This window comes from Ovis aries, chromosome 3 (assembly GCF_016772045.2).
Source record: "Ovis aries strain OAR_USU_Benz2616 breed Rambouillet chromosome 3, ARS-UI_Ramb_v3.0, whole genome shotgun sequence".
In the NCBI taxonomy this organism is placed as follows: domain Eukaryota; kingdom Metazoa; phylum Chordata; class Mammalia; order Artiodactyla; family Bovidae; genus Ovis; species Ovis aries.
The window spans coordinates 8,244,922-8,266,946 of record NC_056056.1 but is presented as its reverse complement, the minus strand read 5'-3'; the positions used below and the strand labels follow the sequence as shown (position 1 = coordinate 8,266,946).

Genomic DNA, 22,025 nt, shown 5'->3' with positions numbered 1-22,025 from the left:
CCCCTGAGACATGTCTTCTCTGATGAAGATGCTGGAGTCTAGGGGCGCTCAATCACCAAGATGCTCTGACCTTGTTAGGAAGGTGAGCTCCAGCAACCCCAGCAGACTGGGGACAGACAGAAAAGGTCAGGGCTCGAGAGGAGGAGGAGAGGAAGGGAGAGTTCCCAACCCGCTGGTGGACAACGGGCAGGAAGCAGGTGCCCCAGGAGAAGTGGGGGCCCCAGGCCGGAGAGCATCATCTAGACCCAGCCGTGGCGGCCCTCCTCCTTCATTCATCAAATAATTGAGCACCAACTGTGTGCCAGTCCCTGTTCTGCCGCAGCGGTGACTAGCTTACATTCTGCCGGAAGGAAGAACTAAAACTACCTCTACTGGCAGGTGACTTGATCTGCTATGCAGAAAATCCGAAGGAAGCCACCACCTACTAGAATACGTGAGTTCAGCCAGGTTGCAGAATACAAGGTCAATATACAAAAATCAAGGACCTCCTGTATACTAGTGGACGTCCACAAGGAAATGAAAGCCTTTCACTTACAAAAGTATCAAAAAGAATAAATTTAACCAAAGAAGTATAAAATATATGCTCTGCAAAACTACAAACTATCAATACCTTACTGAAAGAAATTCAAGAATATCTAACTAAGCGGAAAGACATCCCATAGTCGTGGACAGAAAGATTTAATCTTGTTAAGATGACAGTACTCCCAATTGGTCTAAAAATTCAATACAATCCCTACCAAAATCTCAGCTGACTTCGCCACCGAAAATTGAAAAGTTGATCCTAAACCTTAGAAATGCAAGGGATCAGAATAATCAAAACAATTTAGAGCATAAGTAAAGGATTCACATGTCTTGACTGCAAAAATTCCACAGAGCTACAACAATTAAGGAAGTGGGGTTCTGGCATAAGGATAGATACAGATTCAAGGAATAGAATTGCGAGTCCAGAAATAAATCTGCACATTTATGGTAAATTAATTTTAACAAAGGTACAAATGGGGGAGAGAATAGCCTTTTTAACAAAAGTTGCTGGGACAACTGATATTCACATTCAAAAGAATGAAGTAGGACCCATTTTTTTCACCCCATGTACAATAATTAACTCAAAATGAATCAAAGGCCTAAGCTGACGAGCAAAAAACTATAAAACTCTTAGAAGAAAACATAGGGGTAATGCTTCATGATCTGTGAGGCAAGTTTCTTAGCTATGACACCAAAATTGCAAGCAGTAAGATAAAAATATATATATACTGAACTTCATAAAAATTTTAAAACTCTGTGATTCAAAGAACACCATCAAAAAAGTGGAAAGACACCCACAGAACAAGAGAAAATATTTGCAAATCATATATATAAGGGACTTGTAGCTAGAGTATATAAAGAGCTCTTACCACTCAAAAATAAAGACAGATAACCCAATTTAAAAATAGGCAGAGAGACATTTCTCCAAAGAAGATATACAAATGGCCAATAAACACACGAGAAGATGCTCAACATCAGTAACTATCAGAGAAACACAAATCAAAACTGTAACAAGCGACCACTTCACACCAAGTAGAACGGCTATAATCAAGGTGGATAATAACCACCCTTGATGAGGATATGGAGAAACTGGAATACTCGTGCACTGCCGGCAGGAATGTAAAATGGTGCAGCTGCTTTGGAAAACAGTCTGGCAGTTCCTCAAGTGGTTAAACTACAGTTACCATATGACTCAGCAATTCTACTCCTAGGTACAAAGCCAAGAAAAATGAAACATACGTCCATATGAAAATCTGTACACAGATGTGCACAGCAGCAGTATTCGCAACAGCCAAAAAGGTGAGAGCAAACCTGAGGTCCACCAGCTGGTGAGTGGACACAGCAAGCGTGATACATCCGACCAGCGGCTCGCTATTCAGCCACCCAAAGAGCGCCTAGACGTGATGCACTGTGAACTAACCCTGAAAGCATTCTGCTTATGAGAGAAGCCAGTCACAAAGGGCATACACTGCGTGGTTCCGTTTCTAAGAGATGTCCAGAAGAGGCAGACCCGTAAGAGACAGAAAGACTGACGCCTGCCGGGAGATGGGGGAGCTGGGGAGAAATGGGAATAACTGCTAATGGATACGGAGTTTCTTTTTAGGGTGATGAAAATGTTCTAAACTAGACTGTGGTGACAGTCACAACTCTGTGAATATACAGAAAACTTTAAATGGGTGAACTGTGTGGTTTGTGAATTGCAGCTCAAAGAACAAGTTACCGAAACCAAAACAAAAGCATGGTAGTTCAAATAGAGAGGAAAATGGAGCGCAGGGAACAGGGAAGGTGGGTGGGAGTACCGGATGGAGATGAGAAGCAGGGAGCTGCTCCTCTGGGCAGGTGGGGAGGGAAAGCCCTGTGGCAGTGATGTCTGATCAAGGTCTGCAGTGAAGTGAGTGTGTGGGCTGAGCAAAGACTGGGGGGAAGAGCCGTCCTGATGCATGAACAGCAAGTGCAAAGGCCATGAGGTAGAAACAAACTTGGAGAAGCAGTGTGGGGGTTCAGGGACTGAATGGGACTGGGGAGGGGAGCAGAGGGGATGAGGCAGTGGAGGGAGCCGGGTTAGGTCATGCTGGACCGTGCTGAGAAAGCTTGAGCCTTCCCCCTGACAGTCCCTTGGTTTTGCCACGATGGATTCCGGGCTGAGGGCAGCCCGGAGGAGGTGGGTGGAGGGGCACAAAAACTAGACCACTTCCCATAGGGCAGAAGTCCCAAGCCTGAAAGCAGGGAAAGCTAGGGGGCAGCCGGGGCGCCAGAGCAGACCCTCAACCTCTGCCCACCCCTCCACTGGCCTGAGCCAGCCCAGGAATGGCAGCAGCTGCTGCAGTCTGAAGAGGAAGCTCACAGTGCCGGGCGTGTTGAAACACCCAGAGGAATCAGGATTAGTGTCTGGGAACGAAAGCCAGTATCGAATTGTGCGTTTTCTCCCTTCCCTTTTGTGAGTCTGCCATGGGAACACTGGGCCAGGAAGCCTCCCTGACTGTGGTTCTTGCAGGCCTGGCCAGAGAAAGCCTCGGGGACCCCTCCCAGGCTCGGGTGACAGGCGGCTTCCTCTCCCTCTGTGGGAAGGTGGGAGGGGCAGGGCTCACGGGATCAGTCCCGCGCCCCCCTCGTGTTTCCACAGGGCTCTAAACACACTATTAAGTCCCGCCACTCCCAAGGGAAGAAGCGCAGAGCCTCGCCCTGGCGCACCCCAGGAGGTCATGGCAAGGATAAAACAAGCACCCAGCAGCGGCCATTCCCTGAGGGCCTACTGTGTGCTACCCAGAACTCTTCAGCACCGGCTGTTACGGTGGCCCACTTCACAGATGAGGAAAATGAGGCTCGGAAAGGCTGAGAAACCCAGTCACAGAGCAGTGAGGAGCAGAGCTCGGTCCTGACTCGGGGCCCATCTGTGTCCAGAGCCAGGGACGGCACAGCCAGGACCCAGCCCTGTAGACGCTTCCAGGGCCCTCTGGAGAGAGGGAGCCAGGACCCCAGCCAGGTGGTCAGGGGTCCCAGGCACAGGCAGGGATAACGGGGGGAGATGAATATAGACTCAGGGTGGGGACAGGGGCATTCATTAAGGAAAAAAAAAAAGCAGGCATTAAGATGCCAAGCAGAGGACCAGGAGCCCTAGGTGGGAGCTGAGTTTAGCCAGGTTTAAGGAAATCTCAGGGCTTGATTCACTGAAGAAGCAGCTCTCATGAAGCACTTACTAGGTGTCAGGTACCCCTGAAGGACCTAAGAACATAAACAGTGAACAAAACGAAAAAATTCTGCCTTCAACGGGCTTATGGTCTGGCAGTAGGAAGGAGGCAGACGAAATGAGGCAGAAACACAGATGGTGGCAAGTGCTGTGGAGGACGGAGCCTGAGGGCAAGTCGGCCAGAACGGTGCTGATGGGAAGGGGATGCCTAAGCACAATGCTGAGGGAGCTGAGAGTGACGACGACGCAGACACCTGCGGGAAGAAAAAGCTAGGAGTGAGGAACAGTCAGGGCAAAGGCCCTGAGGCGGGAATCTGCCTGGCGTGTTTAGGGAGGCCAAGAAGGCACCATGGGGAATGGCTCCCAGGAATAGCAAGGGCCCCCGCTTCGGGGCTGCCAAGGGCCCTGAAGGTGACCAGGATGCTGAAAAATGAGCACCGCCCGACACCAGCCATGAGTCGATGGACTGTGGCCCAAAGGGTGGGGGCAGGGATGGGGTCTGTGCGGGCAATGTGGATCTCTGCCCACATTCCTGACTCCCCAGGTGCGGTGAGCAGGACTGGGGGAACCGGGAGAGCAGAAAAAATTACAAGTGAGCCTCTATGACGAAAAATCATCCAGAAGATGCTCATAAAGAACACACAGGGCTGGGAGGCTTCCCTGGTGGTCCAGCGGCTAAGACCCAACACTCTCAGTGCAAGGGCCTGGGTTCGATCCCTGGTCAGAGAACTAGGTTCCATGCGCCGCAACTAAGAGTTCGAGGGCTGCGACTGAGACCCAGGGGAGTCAGACAAAGTTTAAAAAGGAAACAACAGCACATACACAGGGCTGTGCATCCACTCGCCCACCCCGCTTCCCCTGCTAACGTGGCTTAGCGCCAAACCCAAACAGGACACCACTGAGAGCCCTAGGCTGCGGGTTCCCAAACTGAGCGGCCGCTCCACCTGCAAAGGGGCAGGAAGGGATGGAGGCTGAGGGAAAGAGGGAGCTCGGGCGGGTCTGGCTAGTGTGGAGTGAGGGACTGCAGGGCCACTGTCTTCATGCCTCTCCGAGAACTGTTTCTGTAACTGAACTTGAAATTGAAAAATGAGAAAAGCGTCTGAGGTTAGAAAAACAGTGAAGGGTCAGTCGTTCAGTTGTGTCCACCTCTGTGACCCCATGGACTACAGCCTGCCAGGTTCCTCTGTCCATGGGATTTTCCAGGCAAGAATACTGGAGTGGGTAGCCATTCCCTTCTCCAGGGGATCTTCCCAATCCAGGGATCGAACGTGGGTCTCTTACATTGCAGGCAGATACCTTACCGTGTCTGAGCCACCAGGGAAGCCCTGTGAGGTCAGGAGGGCTGGTCAAAAGCCTAAAGGATTCGAATGCCCACCTACCTGATTCAAGGCCTGGGCCAACACTCGTCCTCCTGGCAGGACTGGGCAGCCCCTTGTAAGAGACAAAGATGGCCCCGAACCTCCCTCGCCTGGGGTTTTAGGGTTTGAGTCCACGCTGCCAGGGACAGGTAATTACAGACACTGGGTTTACAGGGGAGTTTCGTTTTTAGCTTTAAGATATACAATTAGACGTCCAAACCCCAGAGAGGCAGGGCGAGGCCTCTCCACCCACCACAGCCTGCCAGTGGCCCTCGCAGTGACAGAATTCAGCTATTTCTGGGCTGTCCTGAAATAGAGCAGGGCACCCTACCAGGCTGGTGTCTCCCTCAGAGCTCCCCTGGCCCCAGATCCTGACCAGGGCCTCTCTTATGCACCCACAAAGCCTCCCTGTGGGCACCGGCTCAGTGCCAGGCCTGCGTGCGCAGGGGGTACACAACCAGAGCAGACATCCTCAGGAGCCCCCGGCTCAGTGAGGAGACACACTTACACAAAAGTCAAGTCAAAGTCACTCAGTCGTGTCTGACTCTTTGTGACTCCATGGATTACAGAGTCCATGGAACTCTCCAGGCCGGAATACTAGAGTGGGTAGCCTTTCCCTTCTCCAGGGGATCTTCCCAACCCACCCAGGTCTCCTGCACTGCAGATTCTTCACCAGTTGAGCGACATGGAAAGCCCAATTACACAAAAAGTGACTTGACAACTGTTGCCAGCATCCTAGGAAGGGAAGGGGCTGCAAGTGAGCTAAAGAGACCGGGGCCTGACTGGGTCGGGGGCAGTGACCCCACACCTGGGACTTCAACGCTGTGCTGGCTGGACAAAGACGCAAGGAGACAGGCCAGATGGTGGGAAGAGCCCAGGACCACCTGGAAGGAAAGAGGCCGGGGTTGGGGGGGTGGCGGGAACAGGCAGGTGAGGGTGAGGTGCATGAGTGACCCAGAGGCCTGTCACCAGGAGCCAGGACTGCATCTATGAAAGGGTGATCCCGCCCACCACGTGGGGCTGTCTGGCGACCCACTGGGCCGTGTCCAGCTCCTTTCTCCTCTGCTCAGCCCAAGGGGGAATACAAAGAGTTCTGCCAATCTGGGGTGCGGGGGTGTGTGACTACGTCATCCTAGCATCTGTCCCACCATGTATCAGGGACCGAGAGAAAGGCAGCCAACCACCTTTGCGGCCCCACACAGATGGGGGCACAGGGCATCTCTCGGCCAGCACTGCCTCCCCGGAACTCACGACAAGAGCTGTACAGAGCAGGACTCTTGTTGAGGACGTCTTCCTGCCTCCAGGCTCATCTTTAATCAGCAGTAAAACCCAGCCCTCTCATTGAGCCTGTTCTACAGGACACGTTTTGTATACACAGGCATCGTCTTCTACCACAGTCCTAGGAGGTATGTGCCAGCACTGGTCCCATTTTACAGATGAAGAAACTGAGGTCCAGGGAGGGGCAGAACAAGCCCAACCAAGGCGGGACAGAATAGGGTCAGAGGCTGACCCATGGCCATCCCTTCACTTCTTCCCCGTGTTGTTGCCCCTCAAAAGCAGGAAGGAAAGTGGACACCTGGGTGGAGCAAATGCTTCTTCCCAGGCTCCCAGCAACTGAAAGGCCGGAAGCGAGCCACCATCCTTAGCCTTTCATATGGAGAAATCTGGGGCTCCCAGCAAGAGCCCCCTCCCCCCAGAGTCGGGGTTCCGTGGTTCCCCAAGGGCGGCTCATTGGCACATCCCTAGCTCCTGGCCCAAACCAGCCTCACTGCCCAGAAAAATGTTAAGATCTCAGAGCTTTAGCACCGCCCCCAGACTCCATCAAGCAGCTGACAAGGGGTCAGGTACCATGGGGGCTACCTCCTGGCCTCAGGCTGGCTACAGCCCACAGGCTGTCGCACCTACAGGGTCCTTGCAGATAGGGACCAAGCAGGGCCATCTGGGCTGAAGGCACAGCACAGACCGCAGTAGTCTCAGAGCAGGAAAGTTGAGAGGGTCTCAGTCGGGGGGGCCGGGGGCCATAGAAGGGCTCCAGCCTGACCCAACCTCAGTCCCTCACCTTCCCAGGCTGGCTGCAAGCATTCGTCTGTCTTGTGCCCAGCAGAGAGCCAAGCAGCTCAACCATGGTCACGGTCTAGGAGTGGGGGCGCCGGGGCCTGGGAGGACAAAGCTTCTTAGACTCGAATCAACACTGAAAAACCTTTGGTTTGTCACAAACCAAGATTCCTGGGCCCTGCCAGAACTAGACTCTGTCACGGCAGGTCTCCACTTCAGCACTCCAGACATTTGAAACCATTCTGGGCTTTTCTTTGGGGGGGGGGTGTCCTGTGCATCACAGGACATTTTGTGGCATCCTACCATGAGCACAAGTCCAGCTGTGACAACCAAATATGTCCCCAGATACTGTCAACTGTCTGGGGGCAAAGACATCCCTGGTTGAGAACCGCTGCTGCAGACCCTGGACTGGGCTTTGTGAAAAGCTCCCAGGTTAATTCCGAGGCAGGAGTTGGGCACCCGGCTAAGAGTGAGCACAGAGTGGGACCCCAGGGACTCCCAGCCCCTCCCTTTCTGCCCCTAGGACAAGAGATAAGCAGAGCAAGGCTCCATCACGTGAATCCCTCCCCCCCACCTCCAGTCACCGCATCCCGCCCGCACCTCCCAGCCACTCAGGCTCTGCAATCTCCCATCCTTGGGTGGTTTCGAGTGGTCGTGCTGATGCAATCAGGGTTCCCAGCTGATGAAGCCCAGCCCGGGGCCAGGAGAGGCGAGAGTCTCATAAGGAAACGATTTAAATCGACGACATCTGCCTGTGCTTCCCTGAAGAGCATAGAGTCCAGCTGCCTGGGGAGGGGCCCACCCCAGGGAGCAAACGAGGCGGCCGTCCAGGGGCTGCAGGGCGGTGGAGCCTCCATTCCAGTGACGTGGCCCACGCGGCGGCCAGGCAGCATCTGGCTCCTGCCAGGAATTCAGGGCCTCGTGCGGGGGAAGCAGCTGGTTGTGGTTCTGACACGGCCAGCCCCTCCTCCTGGGATGCAACGAGGCAGCAAGAAGTTCCTAGAAGTCGGGCCACTCTGGCGCGGTGAGAAAGCATTAGGGTCAGCAGGAAGGATTCTGCAGGCAGACGCCCCTGGCCTCGAATCCTGCCGCTCACCAGCCCGGAAACCTTGAGCTGGATCAAAAAAAACCCGAAGTGGAGACTTCCCTGGTGGTCCTGTGGTCAAGAATCCGCCTTGCAAAGCAGGGGATGTGGGTTCGATCCCTGATCTGGGAACTAAGATCTCACATGCTGTGAAGCAACTAAACCCAAACACCTCAACAAAAGATCCACATGACCCAGTGTGCATGCGTGTGTGTGCGCGTGCTCAGTCGTGTCTGATTCTTTGCCACCCCTGGACTGGAGTTCGCCAGGCTCCTCAGTTCATGGGATTTTCCAGGCAAGAATACTGGAGTTGGGTTGCCATTTCCTACTCCAGGAGGATCTTCCTGACCCAGGGATCAAATCCATGTCTCCTGTGTCTTCTGCATTGGCAGGAGGATTCTATACCACCCATATGACCTGACGCAACCAAATAATTAAAACAATTTATAAAACAAAGTGGGCAGGTGCTGGCTTCTCCATTTTACAGACACAGGCACTCTGCCTCCCAGCTTTGCCCTCCAGACTTGCCCGTACCCGGAGGCAGGCTCTGCAGGCAGCTCGGCAGCTCCCAGGTGAACGTGTGGGGATTCGATTCTCAGCAGACGCAACAGGCCACTCCCTCTTGCTCTTAGAGCCCAAGAGGACAGCAGGCTGTTGGAAGGGATCCAAAGTAAACTTGCTGGCTTTGACCCAGGAATGGTCCAAACCCAGGCACCTGGGTGAAGGTGCCCCCCAACTAAGTGTAGCCCAGCCCAGCTCATTTCCAGGGTACTCTGCCCTGTGCCAGGGGCTGCTCAAGCATGAACCCTCTGCAGGCACAACTACCACCCACTTCACAGATGAGCAAACGTACACTCAGGAGTCCAGAGCTCACTCAAGAGGTGAGGGATGAACTGCACCCCTAAGCCCTATCTCAGGAGCCCACCCCTATCCCCTGCCATGCAGGATGGCTGGGAAAATGCTCCCAGACAGAAGAGCTGCTCTCAGGAGCATCGTCAATGTTCTTGTGCTTTGTGGGCTGACCCTTCACAAGTCTCAATACTACAGAAGAGGCAGTCTTGAGACCAGTCTTACCCTAAAAGAGGCATGGTCACACGAGGTCAGAGTGCATGGCCAGTGGGGCATGACCCTGGGCCAAACCTATCAAGCAAGACCTGCTGGTGTTGGGGACCAAAGCTCGTCAACCTAGGGTGGAAGGGAGAGTGGGGAAGTGTTCCTGGAGGAGTTCATGTCAGCTTCCTGCCTACTTATCGGGGGCGGAACTGACAGCTCTCCCTGCCTGACCTCCTGGAGTCCACACCCCAAGCCCGGGAGGTAGGAACCATTGTCCCCACATCACAGGCAGGGAAACTGAGATTCAAGGCACAGAAGCCACCTACCCCAGGTGTGGTTGGGAGATCTGGTCTGAACCCACAGCTGTCTGATCTCAGAATCTCAAACCAGGCCCAGGCCCTAGAAATTCAAAGCAAGAATCCACAGCTGGGCTAGAGTAGCAACTTTCCCTCCCCTCAGAACCCTCAACTATAAAAAAAAAACCAGAGCTAAAGGGTCAGCTTATTTAACTTATATGCAGAGTACATCATGAGAAACGCTGGGCTGGAAGAAGCACAAGCTGGAATCAAGACTGCCGGGAGAAATATCAATGACCTCACATATGCAGATGACACCACCCTTATGGCAGAAAGTGAAGAGGAACAAAAAAGCCTCTTGATGAAAGTGAAAGTAGAGAGTGAAAAAGTTGGCTTAAAGCTCAACATTCAGAAAACGAAGATCATGGCATCCAGTCCCATCACTTCATGGGAAATAGATGGGGAAAACAGTGGAAACAGTGTCAGACTTTATTTTGGGAGGCTCCAAAATCACTGCAGATGGTGACTGCAGCCATGAAATTAAAAGACGCTTACTCCTTGGAAGGAAAGTTATGACCAACCTAGATAGCATATTAAAAAGTAGAGACATTACTTTGCCAACAAAGGTCCGTCTAGTCAAGGCTATGATTTTTCCAGTGGTCATGTATGGATGTGAGAGTTGGACTGTGAAGAAAGCTGAGCGCCAAAGAATTGATGCTTTTGAAGTGTGGTGTTGGAGAAGACTCTTGAGAGTCCCCTGGACTGCAAGGAGATCCAACCAGTCCATCCTAAAGGAGATCAGTCCTGGGTGTTCATTGAAGGACTGATGCTAAAGCTGAAACTCCAATACTTTGGCCACCTCATGTGAAAAGTTGACTCATTGGAAAAGACCCTGATGCTGGGAGGGATTGGGGACAAGAGGAGAAGGGGACGACAGAGGATGAGATGGCTGGATGGCATTACCAACTCAGAGATGAGTTTGACTGAACTCCGGGAGTTGGTGATGGACAGGGAGGCCTGGCGTGCTGTGATTCATGGGGTCGAAAAGAGTTGGACATGACTGAGGGACTGAACTGACTGAAAGGGTCAGCTATGTGTGGGCGGGGGGGTGGGGGTTCCCTTCCTGAGCCCCTGAGATCCCCAGCAGGACCATTCACAAGACAAGCGTGAAGGAGGCAGACAGACTGGGGCCCAAGGCCAGGATCTGCCCCCCGACTGGACACGTGACCCTCTCTGGACCTCAGTCACTGCCCTGTCTCATGGGTTTGCTAAGAGGCTGAATGAGAGAGCAGGGCCTGGCGCACACCAGAGTTCACACACACACAAAGGGGGACATGTCTGTTACCGTCAGAAGCAACTGAGACAGACGGCCCAGCAGGAAGAGCAGGCGCGCAGGGCCCCTAATGGAGGCCCCGCTTCCCCACCCCAGGATATGTATGGACCAGGACATTTCCCCAGACCTTGAACCTGGCTCAGACATCCCGGGAGGTGGGCTGGCAGGTAGCCCAGGCATGCTCAGGCCGCTCCTGGCTGACTCACACCTGGGTGGAGGCTGAGTCACCCACGGAAGGGAAGAAACAGGAGGCAGGAATCCCTAACTCTGGAGTCCAGTTCCATGAAGAGCTAGACTCGAGTGAGTCACAGGGATGTCCCTGTCCTCTGAGCCTCTACCCAGCCCCAGAGCCTTTCCTGAAAGCACCCTCCTCACAACTACTACAGACACATTACTTCCCCTTCTGGGTCTACGTATGGTGAAAATGAAGGACTTCCCTGGTAGTCCCAGTGGTCAAGACCCTACATTTCCGACGCAGGGGACACAGGTTCAATCCCTGCTTGGGGAGCTAAGATCCCACATGCTGCACACTGTGACCAAAAAACAAAGAAGAAAACGGAAGGAAGCTTCTACATCCCAGAGTGCAGGTGTCTTGGAGGCAGGGCCTCTGTTTCACTCACTGATGCTTCTCACGTCCTAAGGACGGCACCTGGCACAGGGAGGCACTCAGTAGGTCTCTGATGACTACATCAGTGACGTCCACAGTCTGGCTCCCAGTAAGCAGCCCTAGACCCTTCCTGCACTGAGATTTCCACCTCCAGGAAAGCAGCCTCCAGCTGTGGTCAGGACATGCCCTGTAGCTTTCGGTGGTCATCAAGGGGTGAGAGGTCATCACCACCTCTGGATCTGCCCCCAGGTGGCCCCACTGCTCCTGGTCCCTGGGTCAGGCCTCCTCTTGCATTCAGGGGTAATACCCAGTCAAAGGGCCACCTCCAGAGAAGACAGGGGTCAGGGCCAGAGCGGGCAGGAGTGGCTGATGCAGCCCCTCCCGCCCCGGGCTCAGCTCTTCCTGGAGAGCTGATGTTTCCAATGGTCCTCCCCTGACTCAGGGGCACCAGGTCAGGGGCCATGGCTGTCTCTGCCACTGCTGGGCCCAGTGCCCAGCGCAGCAGCCTGGCTCTAATCGCAAATGTTTGCTGAAGGGGGTGAAGCACAGGAAGAGAGAAAGAGAAACAATTAAGGGGAGAGAGGGAGCAAGGTGAACCCTTCCTTCCTGCTCCCACCCCTGGATCCCCTCCAATAACGGCCCTGGACTGACATCCACCACTGCCAGCCTTCCCAGGGCCCTGACTCGGTGCCAGGGTTTCTGCTGGGTACCTAATGGGGACAGGGGAGGGTGGGTGACCCACTTAATCCAAGCGCCAGGAAGGAGCTCATCACCCCATTTCACAGAAGAGGAAAGCAAGGCTCAGAGAGATCCGGTGGTCTGGCAGCCTTGGGAGCCCACCCTCCATCTGAACTGCCAAGGCCCACACCCAGCCGACCCTGCCAGGGTTTGCAAGAGGCGGAAGGAAAAATCCCCAGCCAGAGAAGGCTGTTGGCAGCTGCCAGGAGGAGTTATGGCTCATAACTGATGCTTATCGGGCTCGGGCAGGAATGGTTCAGGCTGCTCAGCCAGAAAGACCCTGGAAAGACCAGAGGATCCCCCCCTTCCCCCTGCCCCGCAAGGCTCACAGGTGCCCGGCCTGATCAAAAGGGTGGGTGTGTCCAGGCAGTTTCTCAACACAGACACATGCACACACTGGGGCACGGCTGGCAGGCTCTCACAGCAATCCTGCGTAACCAGCCACCTAAGAAGCAGGACCTCACAGGTCCCAGAAGTCCCCTCCAGACATGATCCCCCCTACACAACCCAAGCCAGCATCATCCTGATTCCTATCAGGATGGGTGGTTTTAATCAGAATGCTTTTGAACTTTATATAACCGGCCCGGCACGGCACGCTCTTGGGTCTGGCTTCCTTCCCTCAGTGTTGTTTGCCACACTATGCTTGTTGTGAGTGGCAATGGCTGCTGCATGGCCGGCTGGGAGTTTGGTGTTTAATCATTCCATGATGACAGAGGTGGGAAACTGCTCCTATCAGCTGATGGCCGCCTCCCCTCCTGCAACCTGGAGTCCCAAGCGGTCAAGCCCATGGCTGCCCCTGGGGGTTCTAAAATACAGCTCTGATTTATGTCTTTCCATGGCCCCTTGCCCATGGTTCCCCAAACTCCCAAGCCCAGCATCCTGCCTGGGGCGGGGCACAGCTGGGGGCAGGGCAGTAACCCCAGGAGGCAGCACAGGGCCCCCCCCACACCCAGAAGGTGCTCAGGAACTCATCCTAGGGGACTGGGGGTGGGGGCACTCTCGCAGAGGAAGTGGTGGGAGGTAAGGGCGCCGTTGCATGTGAGAAGGATCCAGACTTCTGCCTTCCCCAGCGGCCTTCCAGGCGCCAGGCGTGCACCGCCATCCCTCTTGGCAGGTTTAGTCTGGTTTCAGCTGCCCCGTGCCTGGCCCTGTGCTGGGCAGGTAAGCCCTGATCTAGGAAGCCCTCCTCCCCACTTCCTGCTGGATGGAGGAGGAAGCCCAGACCGAGCAGACAAGGCTGTCGGCTGTGGTTACAGAGTCAGGGAGTAGTTGCCAAGGTCCAAGGGCAGATGCCGGGGCAGGGACCAGCCTCCACCTCCTCCCCACCCCGCTAGGAGCAGCCCCCGTCTCCACACCCAACACAACCCACCGGTGCCCCCAGCTGCCTCTCAATCGCAGCCTCTGGGCCCCAAGGCGGTGCCCAGCTGCCCAGCAGGCAGTGAGGGCTGCTCCTGACACATGCTGATACCCCTGGCACCAGGGTGGGGAGGGCCTGGGCTCAGGCAGCTGGCGGTGACTGGCACTTGGTCCATCACCATCAGCACCCACGCTGGTTCAGGGCCAAGGGAGAAATGTCCCAGGCCCACGCCAGTGCCTGCCCTTGGCACGAGGCCCCAGGACTAGGATGCAACAGAGGCCACGCCAAGTCTGGGGCTGGAGCTAAGAGGCATGGCCCTCCGGGGTGCACAAGGCCAAAAGCGGGGCCAGGGAAGGCCTCGCAGGGGAGGGGGCTCTTGGGCTGAGCAGGAGTTCGCCACGTAAAGCGGGGAAACGGAGTCTGAGGACAGGGCAGCTGCAGAAGCAAACGGCTAGAGGAGTCAGGCGGGGTGAGGCCAGGCCCCCCGGGGGCCTCCCACCCTCCCAGGGACCTTGGCCCCGCCCCCCGCTGCCCTGGCCCTGGCAGAGTCTGCCCTCTACCTCAGGAGGGGAGCAATCTTCTGTCTCCCAGCGAGGGTCCCACAGCTGACTGTGCGGAAGGATCCCTCCCTCCTTCTGTACTTCCTGTGTAGAAGCCCCCACACCCCGCTAGCCCAGCCCAACCCAAGGGAGCACTCCAGCTCTCCCCGGCTTGGAGCCAAGCCCCCCAAGACAGAGCAGGTTCAAGCCAGCAAAGGCAAGAAAGTGCATAGACCCCACAATGGGGACCCTGAGTTCCAGCATGAGGCCCAGCTTCTTAGACACTCGGGAGCTCACCTGCTCCCAGCCCTCCGGAAGGAACTTCGCCCCACACCACCCCTAGAATCCTGAGACAGAGACAGCACCCCAGGCAGTCCTGGCCCCTAGGGCAGTTCCCCCGCCAGGGGGACAACTGAAGGTGGCTCCATCCAGCCCACTGCCTTGACTCAGCTGGGGACGAGCTGGGCCTCTGATGGGCATTATCTCACTGCGTCCTCCCAAGAACACTGTGGGCAGGCCCCAGCATCTCCTGAGGCCGGGGGCTGAGGCCCGTGCCCAAGGTCGAACGGGCGACAAGAAGCAGAGGAGGACGGGTATGTCCTCCCCAGGCCTGTGTCGGGGGGACAAGCCTCCAGCCCGACCAAACAGGCAGTGTGTCCGCCAGCAGGGCTCCTTCCTCCCCACTGTGGGCTGGCCACTCCCCACTGACATCTGGGCAGATGAGGGGGCAGATGGTTCCAGGCCTGCATCTGAGAGCTCTCTGTTCCAAGCCTGGGCACCAAAAGCAGCTCAGAGCAGAGGCTGAGGGTTTGCAATGACCGCCCCAAGCAGACACCAAGGCCAGGCCACGGGCTGGGTGACTTTAGGCCTCGCCAAGGCCACCAACGGCACAGTGTGCGACCTCATGGAGAGCCGGAAGGCTGGGGGCAGGGGGGACAGCCCTGGGGTCACAGAGCACACTGAGGCCCTGGGGGCAGGTCTTGTCCCCAGAACCCCCAGCACTTGACAGGCCAGGTGGATAATGAAGAGTGAAAGCCCTTGTCCACGGCCCACATCACTTCCAGGTCTCGTTCTAAGTGAATCTGACGTCTCTCCCCTGCTCAGACCTTCCGGGGCTGTGGGATGAGATGAGGATAAATCTATATTGGTTGCCATGGGTGATATACTGCTCATTTCAGCAGCAGGCTAGCAGGGTCACCAGCCTGCACACACTGAGTCCCCAAGCTCCCAGGATCCATGGGCAGATATGCCAGCAGCCCAGGCAGGGCTTCCAGAACGCAAGTCAGAACTTCCAAGTACTGAGCAAGCAGAGTTTAAAGCCTCTCCAGGCCCTCAGATGCACGGTGTGGATGCTGCTGCAAATCCCGAGCCAGAGAGGTTCCCAGAACTGAGCTCAACATGAGGAAAGGGCCTCGGGGAACAGCCCTGGCTCCACGGGGCCCGATCACCTCAGGTCAGGCCTCTGCCACTGCCAGGCTGGCAGGCAGGCATGTGGCCGGGGTTGCCAGGGTGGCACCTGCCAATGGTGCGGCCAGCTGGCAGCAGGGGCCAGGCCCCGGGAGCAGACACCAAGGCCAGGCAACAGGCTGGCCGGCTTCAGGCCTCACCAAGCACATCAGCCGCAGTCTGACCCCAAGGGAGCCCACAACTGGCCTGATGCCACGACCTGGCTGCCAGCAAGACATCTCGCCACCAGTGCCTGCCTCCTCAGGCCCCAGCTTGCCCAAGGAAGGGCTCCCACAGGGGCCCTGGGGACCAGGCAGATCACCACCAGGGACCCAGGGGCGTGAGGAGGGGTCAGGAGGAGCCCAGAGCAGGCAGCCCACGGAAGAGGCAGCCTGGGCCAGATGCTGCCATATGACACTGTCACCAGATGCACTGATTCAAAAGACTTTTTTTTTCCTTTTTATGCTGTCAAAATCTGTTAGACCCCTGTATAGGGCAACAAAACTCCAGAATAAGCTCCACGAGGACAAAGACCATGTCCAGCCTGGGGAGGGTGCCCAGTCGACATCTGTCAAGGAGACAGATGACTGAACAGAAAGGCTTCCCAAGTTGGTCCTGGGAGGACCCTTCCCAGGTGTGCCTGGCTGTGAAGTCTCCGTGAGGCCCCCAGACGCACTGCCCCTGACTCCCCTGCCGTGAGGAGCCCCCTGGGAGCCAGGCTCTCTGCTCCTGGTCACCTCTGGAAGCCCAGGTCCAAGAGGGTGCTCAGTAAATGCGGAGTAGGGACCTGGGCCTGCCGGCCTCCTCCTCTGCCCTCCCCACCCGGTCTGTGAAAGGAAGTGGTGGCCCCACCTACCTCGGGGTCCCATTGCACCCCCACATCCCTGTCCCCTTGGGCCCAAGAGACAGAACCGTGAGTCCATCTCCAGACCAAGATGTGTGGGAGAGCCGGCTGTGTGGGCCAGCAGGTTTGAGAGGCGTCTATGGCCTTTTCCAAGGAGGGAGGGCAAGGCCCCGCCAAGCCTGAGGTGTTTGTGTAAAAGACCTGGCTTCCCCAGGCCCACAGCCTCCAGCTGCAGAGCTGATCTTTCCGAGGCTCTTCTTCAGACCCCTCCAAATCCCAAGCAACCCTCAGAGGGCTCCCATCCCGGCCTGCTCACGGCCAGGTCCATGGAAGGAAGGCAGTGTCCGTCTTGTGAGCAGACGTGCCCCCTTTCAAAAGGTTGCCCCAGTGAAAATCCCACTGAAGAAATCATTGAAAACTGAAAGCAGTCACAAAAGAAAGCACAGGGTGAGAGCCCGCCCAAGTCACATGTCTGTTTCTAGACAGCCTGGCACGAGGTCCAGAGCAGGAAGAGCCCCTGGTCTCTCCCTGGCCCAGCCTGCCCCTTCATGCAAGAGGGGCTCTGAGGCACCTGGGGCAGAGGTCAGGGCCAACCAGAGCTGTGCCGTGAGCTCCTCCTACAAGTTGACTCTGAACGGGTGACTTCTCTGCCCCCAGCCTCAGTTTCCCCATCCACTGGCCCAGGAGGCTCGCTTTGCCTGTCCCCTCTGCAGAGGCCTTGCTGTCCGGTAGATCCACGCCTCACTCTCGTTCCCTCCCACCACCAGCCACGTGCATGGGGCAGGCTGCAGGCCCAGTGCCAGCCGGGCGCACAGACCTCTCAGGATGTTTGGGATTCCTCTGGCCTGAAAGACAGATTGGCTCAAGGCTGGAAGCCTGTGCCTGGCCTGCCCTGGGGAGACCACGACCTGGCCCACGGCCTCCCAGCTCACAAGACTTGGCTGAGACGCGTCCCTCCTGGGACCCCTGGGAAAGCCTCCCAGATGCCATTCGGACGCATCTGCTTAGAAGACCTCTGGGCAGAGACTTTGGCAAATGCCCATTGTGCCCCAGTGCCAGCCCGCGCCTGGCACTGAGTTCACAGCAACGACGTTGGCCCCAGCCCCACCTGCGGCCCCAAGGCCCCTTTTCCTCAGATCTCACCAGGTTGAGCCCAGTGCCTCGAAGTGATCCCAATCTGGACTTCCCTGTTGCACCCAGCCCACGGGAAAGAACCTCCTTCCAAGGTCTGGGGACATCACACGGGCCTGCAGCTGCTTCTGGCCCTCAGCCACCAAGTCTAAATCACAGCTCTGCCAGTCCCCAGCTAGGTGATGCGGGTCTACCACTTTAGGTCTCCTGACCCCAATTTCCTCATCAGCTCAGGGGTGGGGTTTAAGGACTCAGCAGATCACACATTCTAGGTGTTTAGCGGGTCCCTGACGTCTCACAGTGCGCAATCGAAGGCAGCTTAAACCCTAATGATAAAATGGTTATTTTTGCAATTGCATTTCTAGCCAGGTGACCCCTCCGGATGGCCGAGAGGATTAACAGACACTCTGTGTGCAGAAACACTTGGCGTGGCACCCAGCACGCAGCACGGAACCTGGTAATCGTGAGGATCCCGGTTCGTAAGGAGGCCTCAGAGAGGTGAGGCTGGCGAAACTGTGCGACGAGCCACCTGTTCTACCTGCTCAAACTGGGTCAGGCTGGAGCTGTGTACCCAGCTGTTGCCATGGCACTCAACACACAGGGAAACACGCTAAGCTAGGGGGGTGGTTGCTGCAGGAGTGGGGCCTCGGGCCTGCTTCGCTCAGACACCTCCCATGCTGCCACTACCCCCGCTGTCTGGACCACATCGGGGATTCCCGAGGTTGGGGCAGTACGCCGATCACCTAAGCAGGTCTCATACCCCTGATCCCACCCCAACTTCAAAACAACGGGGCTTTGGCCCTCTGGGTGGGGTGGGGGAGCCCTGTGAGGAGGGGCTCCCAGGCTGCAGACCAACTGGAAGGGGAGTGGATGGGGTTCAAGAACCTAGGAACCCTCATCTCCTGGAAAAACACCAAAGCACCTCTAAGCAGCCTCGGGTCCCAACATGTCTGTTCCCTCCAGCCACGCTTGCCCAGCAGCGAACAGGTACCCAGAGCCCACTTCGTGCCTAGCTGTGTGGGGTTCAGTGCCAGCTCTTCCCTCCTCATCCCACTCAGCTTTCATCTAGGGTGAGGGTTGGCAATGGCTGTCAAGGCTCAGCCAAGTTTAGGGAATCCATGGCCTGTGGCCAAGAAGGAAGAAGGGGAGAGAGGGGAGAAATCCAGATGCTGCGGGCTGAGATCTGGAACTTTTCAGACTTTCCTGCATGAGGAGGCAGATTTAGGGCAATGGAAAGGCTGACAGGTAGGGTGGCAGGGGCCCCAGGGCCTGGGAAGCCCAGCTGAGACTTTAGCCTGGGGCTGAATACTGGCTCCTCAGTAGAATCCAAGACCCTGCCCCCAACCCTCAGCTCAGATGATAGCCCCCCCACTGCTGACTCCAGCTGGTACCCCCAAGATCTAGGAGGGGCCTGAGGCCTGAACCCCTGTACCATAGTAACCACAGCGGCTGCAACGATTTGCCTGGCCAGACGTGGTACATACATTATCCTTTCCCCATCACAACTGTAGTAGTGGGTATGACCTCCCATTTCACGGAAAAAGAAACTTAAGGCGCAAAGGTAGAACACGGTAGTGGCTAAAAGCACATCCTGAGTTTGAATCTGGCCCCTGCTGCCATAATGCAGGCAAATTACTCCCTCTCTGAGCCTCGGTTTCCACCTCTGCAAAATGGGAATACTCTTACAGGGCACCCCCCCCCCCCACCAACCTCCACTCTGCTCCACGGCATAATCAAGGGGTTAAGTGAGAGGTCCTAGTAAAACAGGGTGCAAAGGACCAATAACTTAACTTGCTGGTTCCTGGAATCAGAGAGGTTAGGTAACTTGCCCTAGGTCACCCAGCCAGTGAGGGGCCGACACCCCAGGCCCTAGCTCTGAGCATAGCCCTTTACCAGGAAGGTTGGGCTACTCTGTGTGTGGCCGGCGGGATCACAGGCTCCCACCCCCACAGCAAAGGGCAGCCCTTGTCTGAATTCCTCAGATAAGCAGCTCCCAGCCCAAGCGAGCGAGCCCAAGTATACAGAGAAGGCACGCTCCACCCTGTTTCACACCGGAGATTCCTAAATCTGGGTTAGGCTATAGGCCTCCTCTCTCTCCTCCCAGCGGAACATTGGACCACCAGATTCATCCAATAGGTCTCCAAACAGGCCGAGTTTAGTCGACAACTGCCTCCTGTGGGGTCCCTGGCAGACAACTTACTTCCTCTTTTTGGGGCCTCAGTTTCTCCACCTCAAACAGGCAACCCCATCTCACAACTATGGGGCAGCCCCAGCTAACTGGGCTCACAAGGAGGCCTGAGGAGCCAAGGGGCACTCCAGCAAGGGGGCAGCCCAGCCAATGAATCACAGGCCCTGGGTCAGGCCCTGGACCGCGTTCTCTCTCTCTCTGCTGAAACTTCTCCACAACTGGGACTGAGAGACCAGTACTGGGCCCAGAAAGTGGCCGAGCTGAGACTCCAACTCCCATCTGTCACACTCCAGGATGATGTGACCCAGGGAGGGGGGCGGTGCTGGGCAGTGGGCACAGCTTGGGAACTCCGGCCGCTCTCAGCAATGAGCTGGGCGGCTGGGACTGCAGGATGGGGAAGAACACAAAACTAAACTTGACCGAGCCTCTTTCTTTCAGCGAGGGCAGCAGCCTCCGTGACAAGGGCATTTGCAATGCAAAGCAGTCCAGCTCCAGCCAGAAGAGGACGGTCACTCGGAGGGGGCTGGGCGGGTCAAAATCCAGCCCCCACCCTCCAGCCAGACCCGGAGTGCCCAGGGGCTGGACCTTCCCGGGCGTCAGGGAGTGCCAGGGAACCTGTGGCTGGCAAGGGCCTGAGCGGCCAGCTGGGTGCAAGATGCCCTGAAATACTCTCCCCTTCTCAGCCCTTCAAGGCCAAACTCTGCTGGGCTCTGCCTGCAAGTCTGCAGAATGGGCCTACTGTGGGCTGTGTGTGTTCAAGGCCTCGAGAAGGGGCTGAAAGAACAGACACCCGCCCCAGGTATCCATCTGGTCACCAGCAGGTGGGTGCCCCGCACCCTGCCAGCTTCCCTCAGGCCCAGACCTCCCAGATCACTCAGTCCTGCCTTGTGCAAACCTGCCCCAGACACGCATAATCTCCAGGACTCCTCTGGGACCCAAGGGGCACTTCCACACCTGCCAAGTGGCTAGAATTCGCTCCTCAAACCCCGCTCTGCACACATCTTTGCGCCCACCCCGCACCCAAGCAAGACTGCTCGAGCTCCTACCTTGACGACAAGCTGACAAAGTCCCCACCATCCAGCAGCCGGACCTTGCAGAAGAGAACCCCATTCACGAAGGGGACTGCAGTCAGCTCCTCCAGGGTGAAAGTGGTTTGGAATTTGAATTTCTTCTTCTTCATCAAGAAAGCCATGAGCGAGTTCCCTGAGTCTGAAGCCCCGAAGGCCAAAAAAAAAAAAAAAAAAGCGGGGGGAGCCAGAAATCCCCAGGATTCTTTTTCCTACCACCACACCCCCTCCTCAAAACACCAGAGCCGGATCCCGCCCAGATGGTGGCTGAGGCAGCAGAGCGGATGGGGAGCTGAGTCCGGAAGCCCCAGGTCAGAACGACCAGTCCAGTTCGCAGGCCGGTAGCCTTCACCCTCACGGAGCTGGGGCTTGGACGGGTTCCGAGTGGCCGGGGGCTTCACCGGCCATGTAAATATTGGGGCATGGTCCAGGAGTCAAGGGCAGGGGTGGCGGGCGGCGCGCGAGCGGCCGTGCCGGCGGACAGCATCCCGAGAGCCGCGGTCCCCGGAGAGCTCACGCCGCGCGACCAGGCGCGGCGGGCGGACCGGTGAGACTGAAGGCGACGGACGGCCCGGTTGAGGGCCGAGGGCGGCCCCGCCCCCGCCCCGCTGGCGGCCGGGGGTGGCGCCCACGCCGCGCCCACGCCCCCGCACCTGGGTGCCAGGCAGCGGCGCAGGTGAGTCCGGGGAGGCCGAGGGCACCCCCAGGGGGCGGTCGAGAGCGCTGCCTGGGGCGGGGGGGGCCCCCCTCTCTCCGGGAGGTGCTTTGGGGAGCTCCGGGCCGGGAACGTCCGGCCACGGCCCCCTCCCGGCGGGCAGCCGGCCGGGCTCCAGGCAGCAGGGGCGCCGCCTCCTCTTTGGTCCTGGGTCCCGCGCCGCGGTCCCTGGCGGAGCTGAAGCGCCCTTCCGGCCGGCCGGTGGCGCCCGCCTCACCCGCCGCCTCTGGCCCGCACCCCGCGAACAGCAACGCTGCCGCCCGCGCTCCCGACGCCGCCTCCAGAGCCCGACGCTGCGCGGGGCCGCTGGGAGAACGCCGAGACCCCCGCGCGGCCGCCCGCGGAGCCTCCGCCGAGCGCGGGAGGGGCGGGGCGCCGGCGGCTCAGCCCGCCCACGATTGGGCCGCCCGGTGGGGCGGCTGCGGGGCGTGATTGGCGGATGGCGGCGTAGGGCGGGACTCGCGGGAGGCCGAGGCACATCGTGGCGCTCGGATTGGTCCGTCGG

The 22,025-nt window shown here is 57.3% G+C and overlaps 1 protein-coding gene across 2 annotated transcripts in view; it reads right to left on the bottom strand.

Annotated features, from left to right (window-relative positions):
* Window positions 1–21,880, bottom strand: part of EEIG1 (estrogen-induced osteoclastogenesis regulator 1) — a 36,197-nt gene extending 14,317 nt beyond the window's left edge. For both annotated transcript variants that reach the window (XM_027966400.2, XM_015094168.3), the window contains exon 1: window positions 20,785–21,880. In XM_027966400.2, coding sequence (XP_027822201.1) covers window positions 20,785–20,930 — 146 coding nt within the window. In that variant the 5' untranslated portion in view covers window positions 20,931–21,880. The remainder of the gene's footprint in view (window positions 1–20,784) is intronic.
* Window positions 21,881–22,025: the final 145 nt, after the last annotated feature.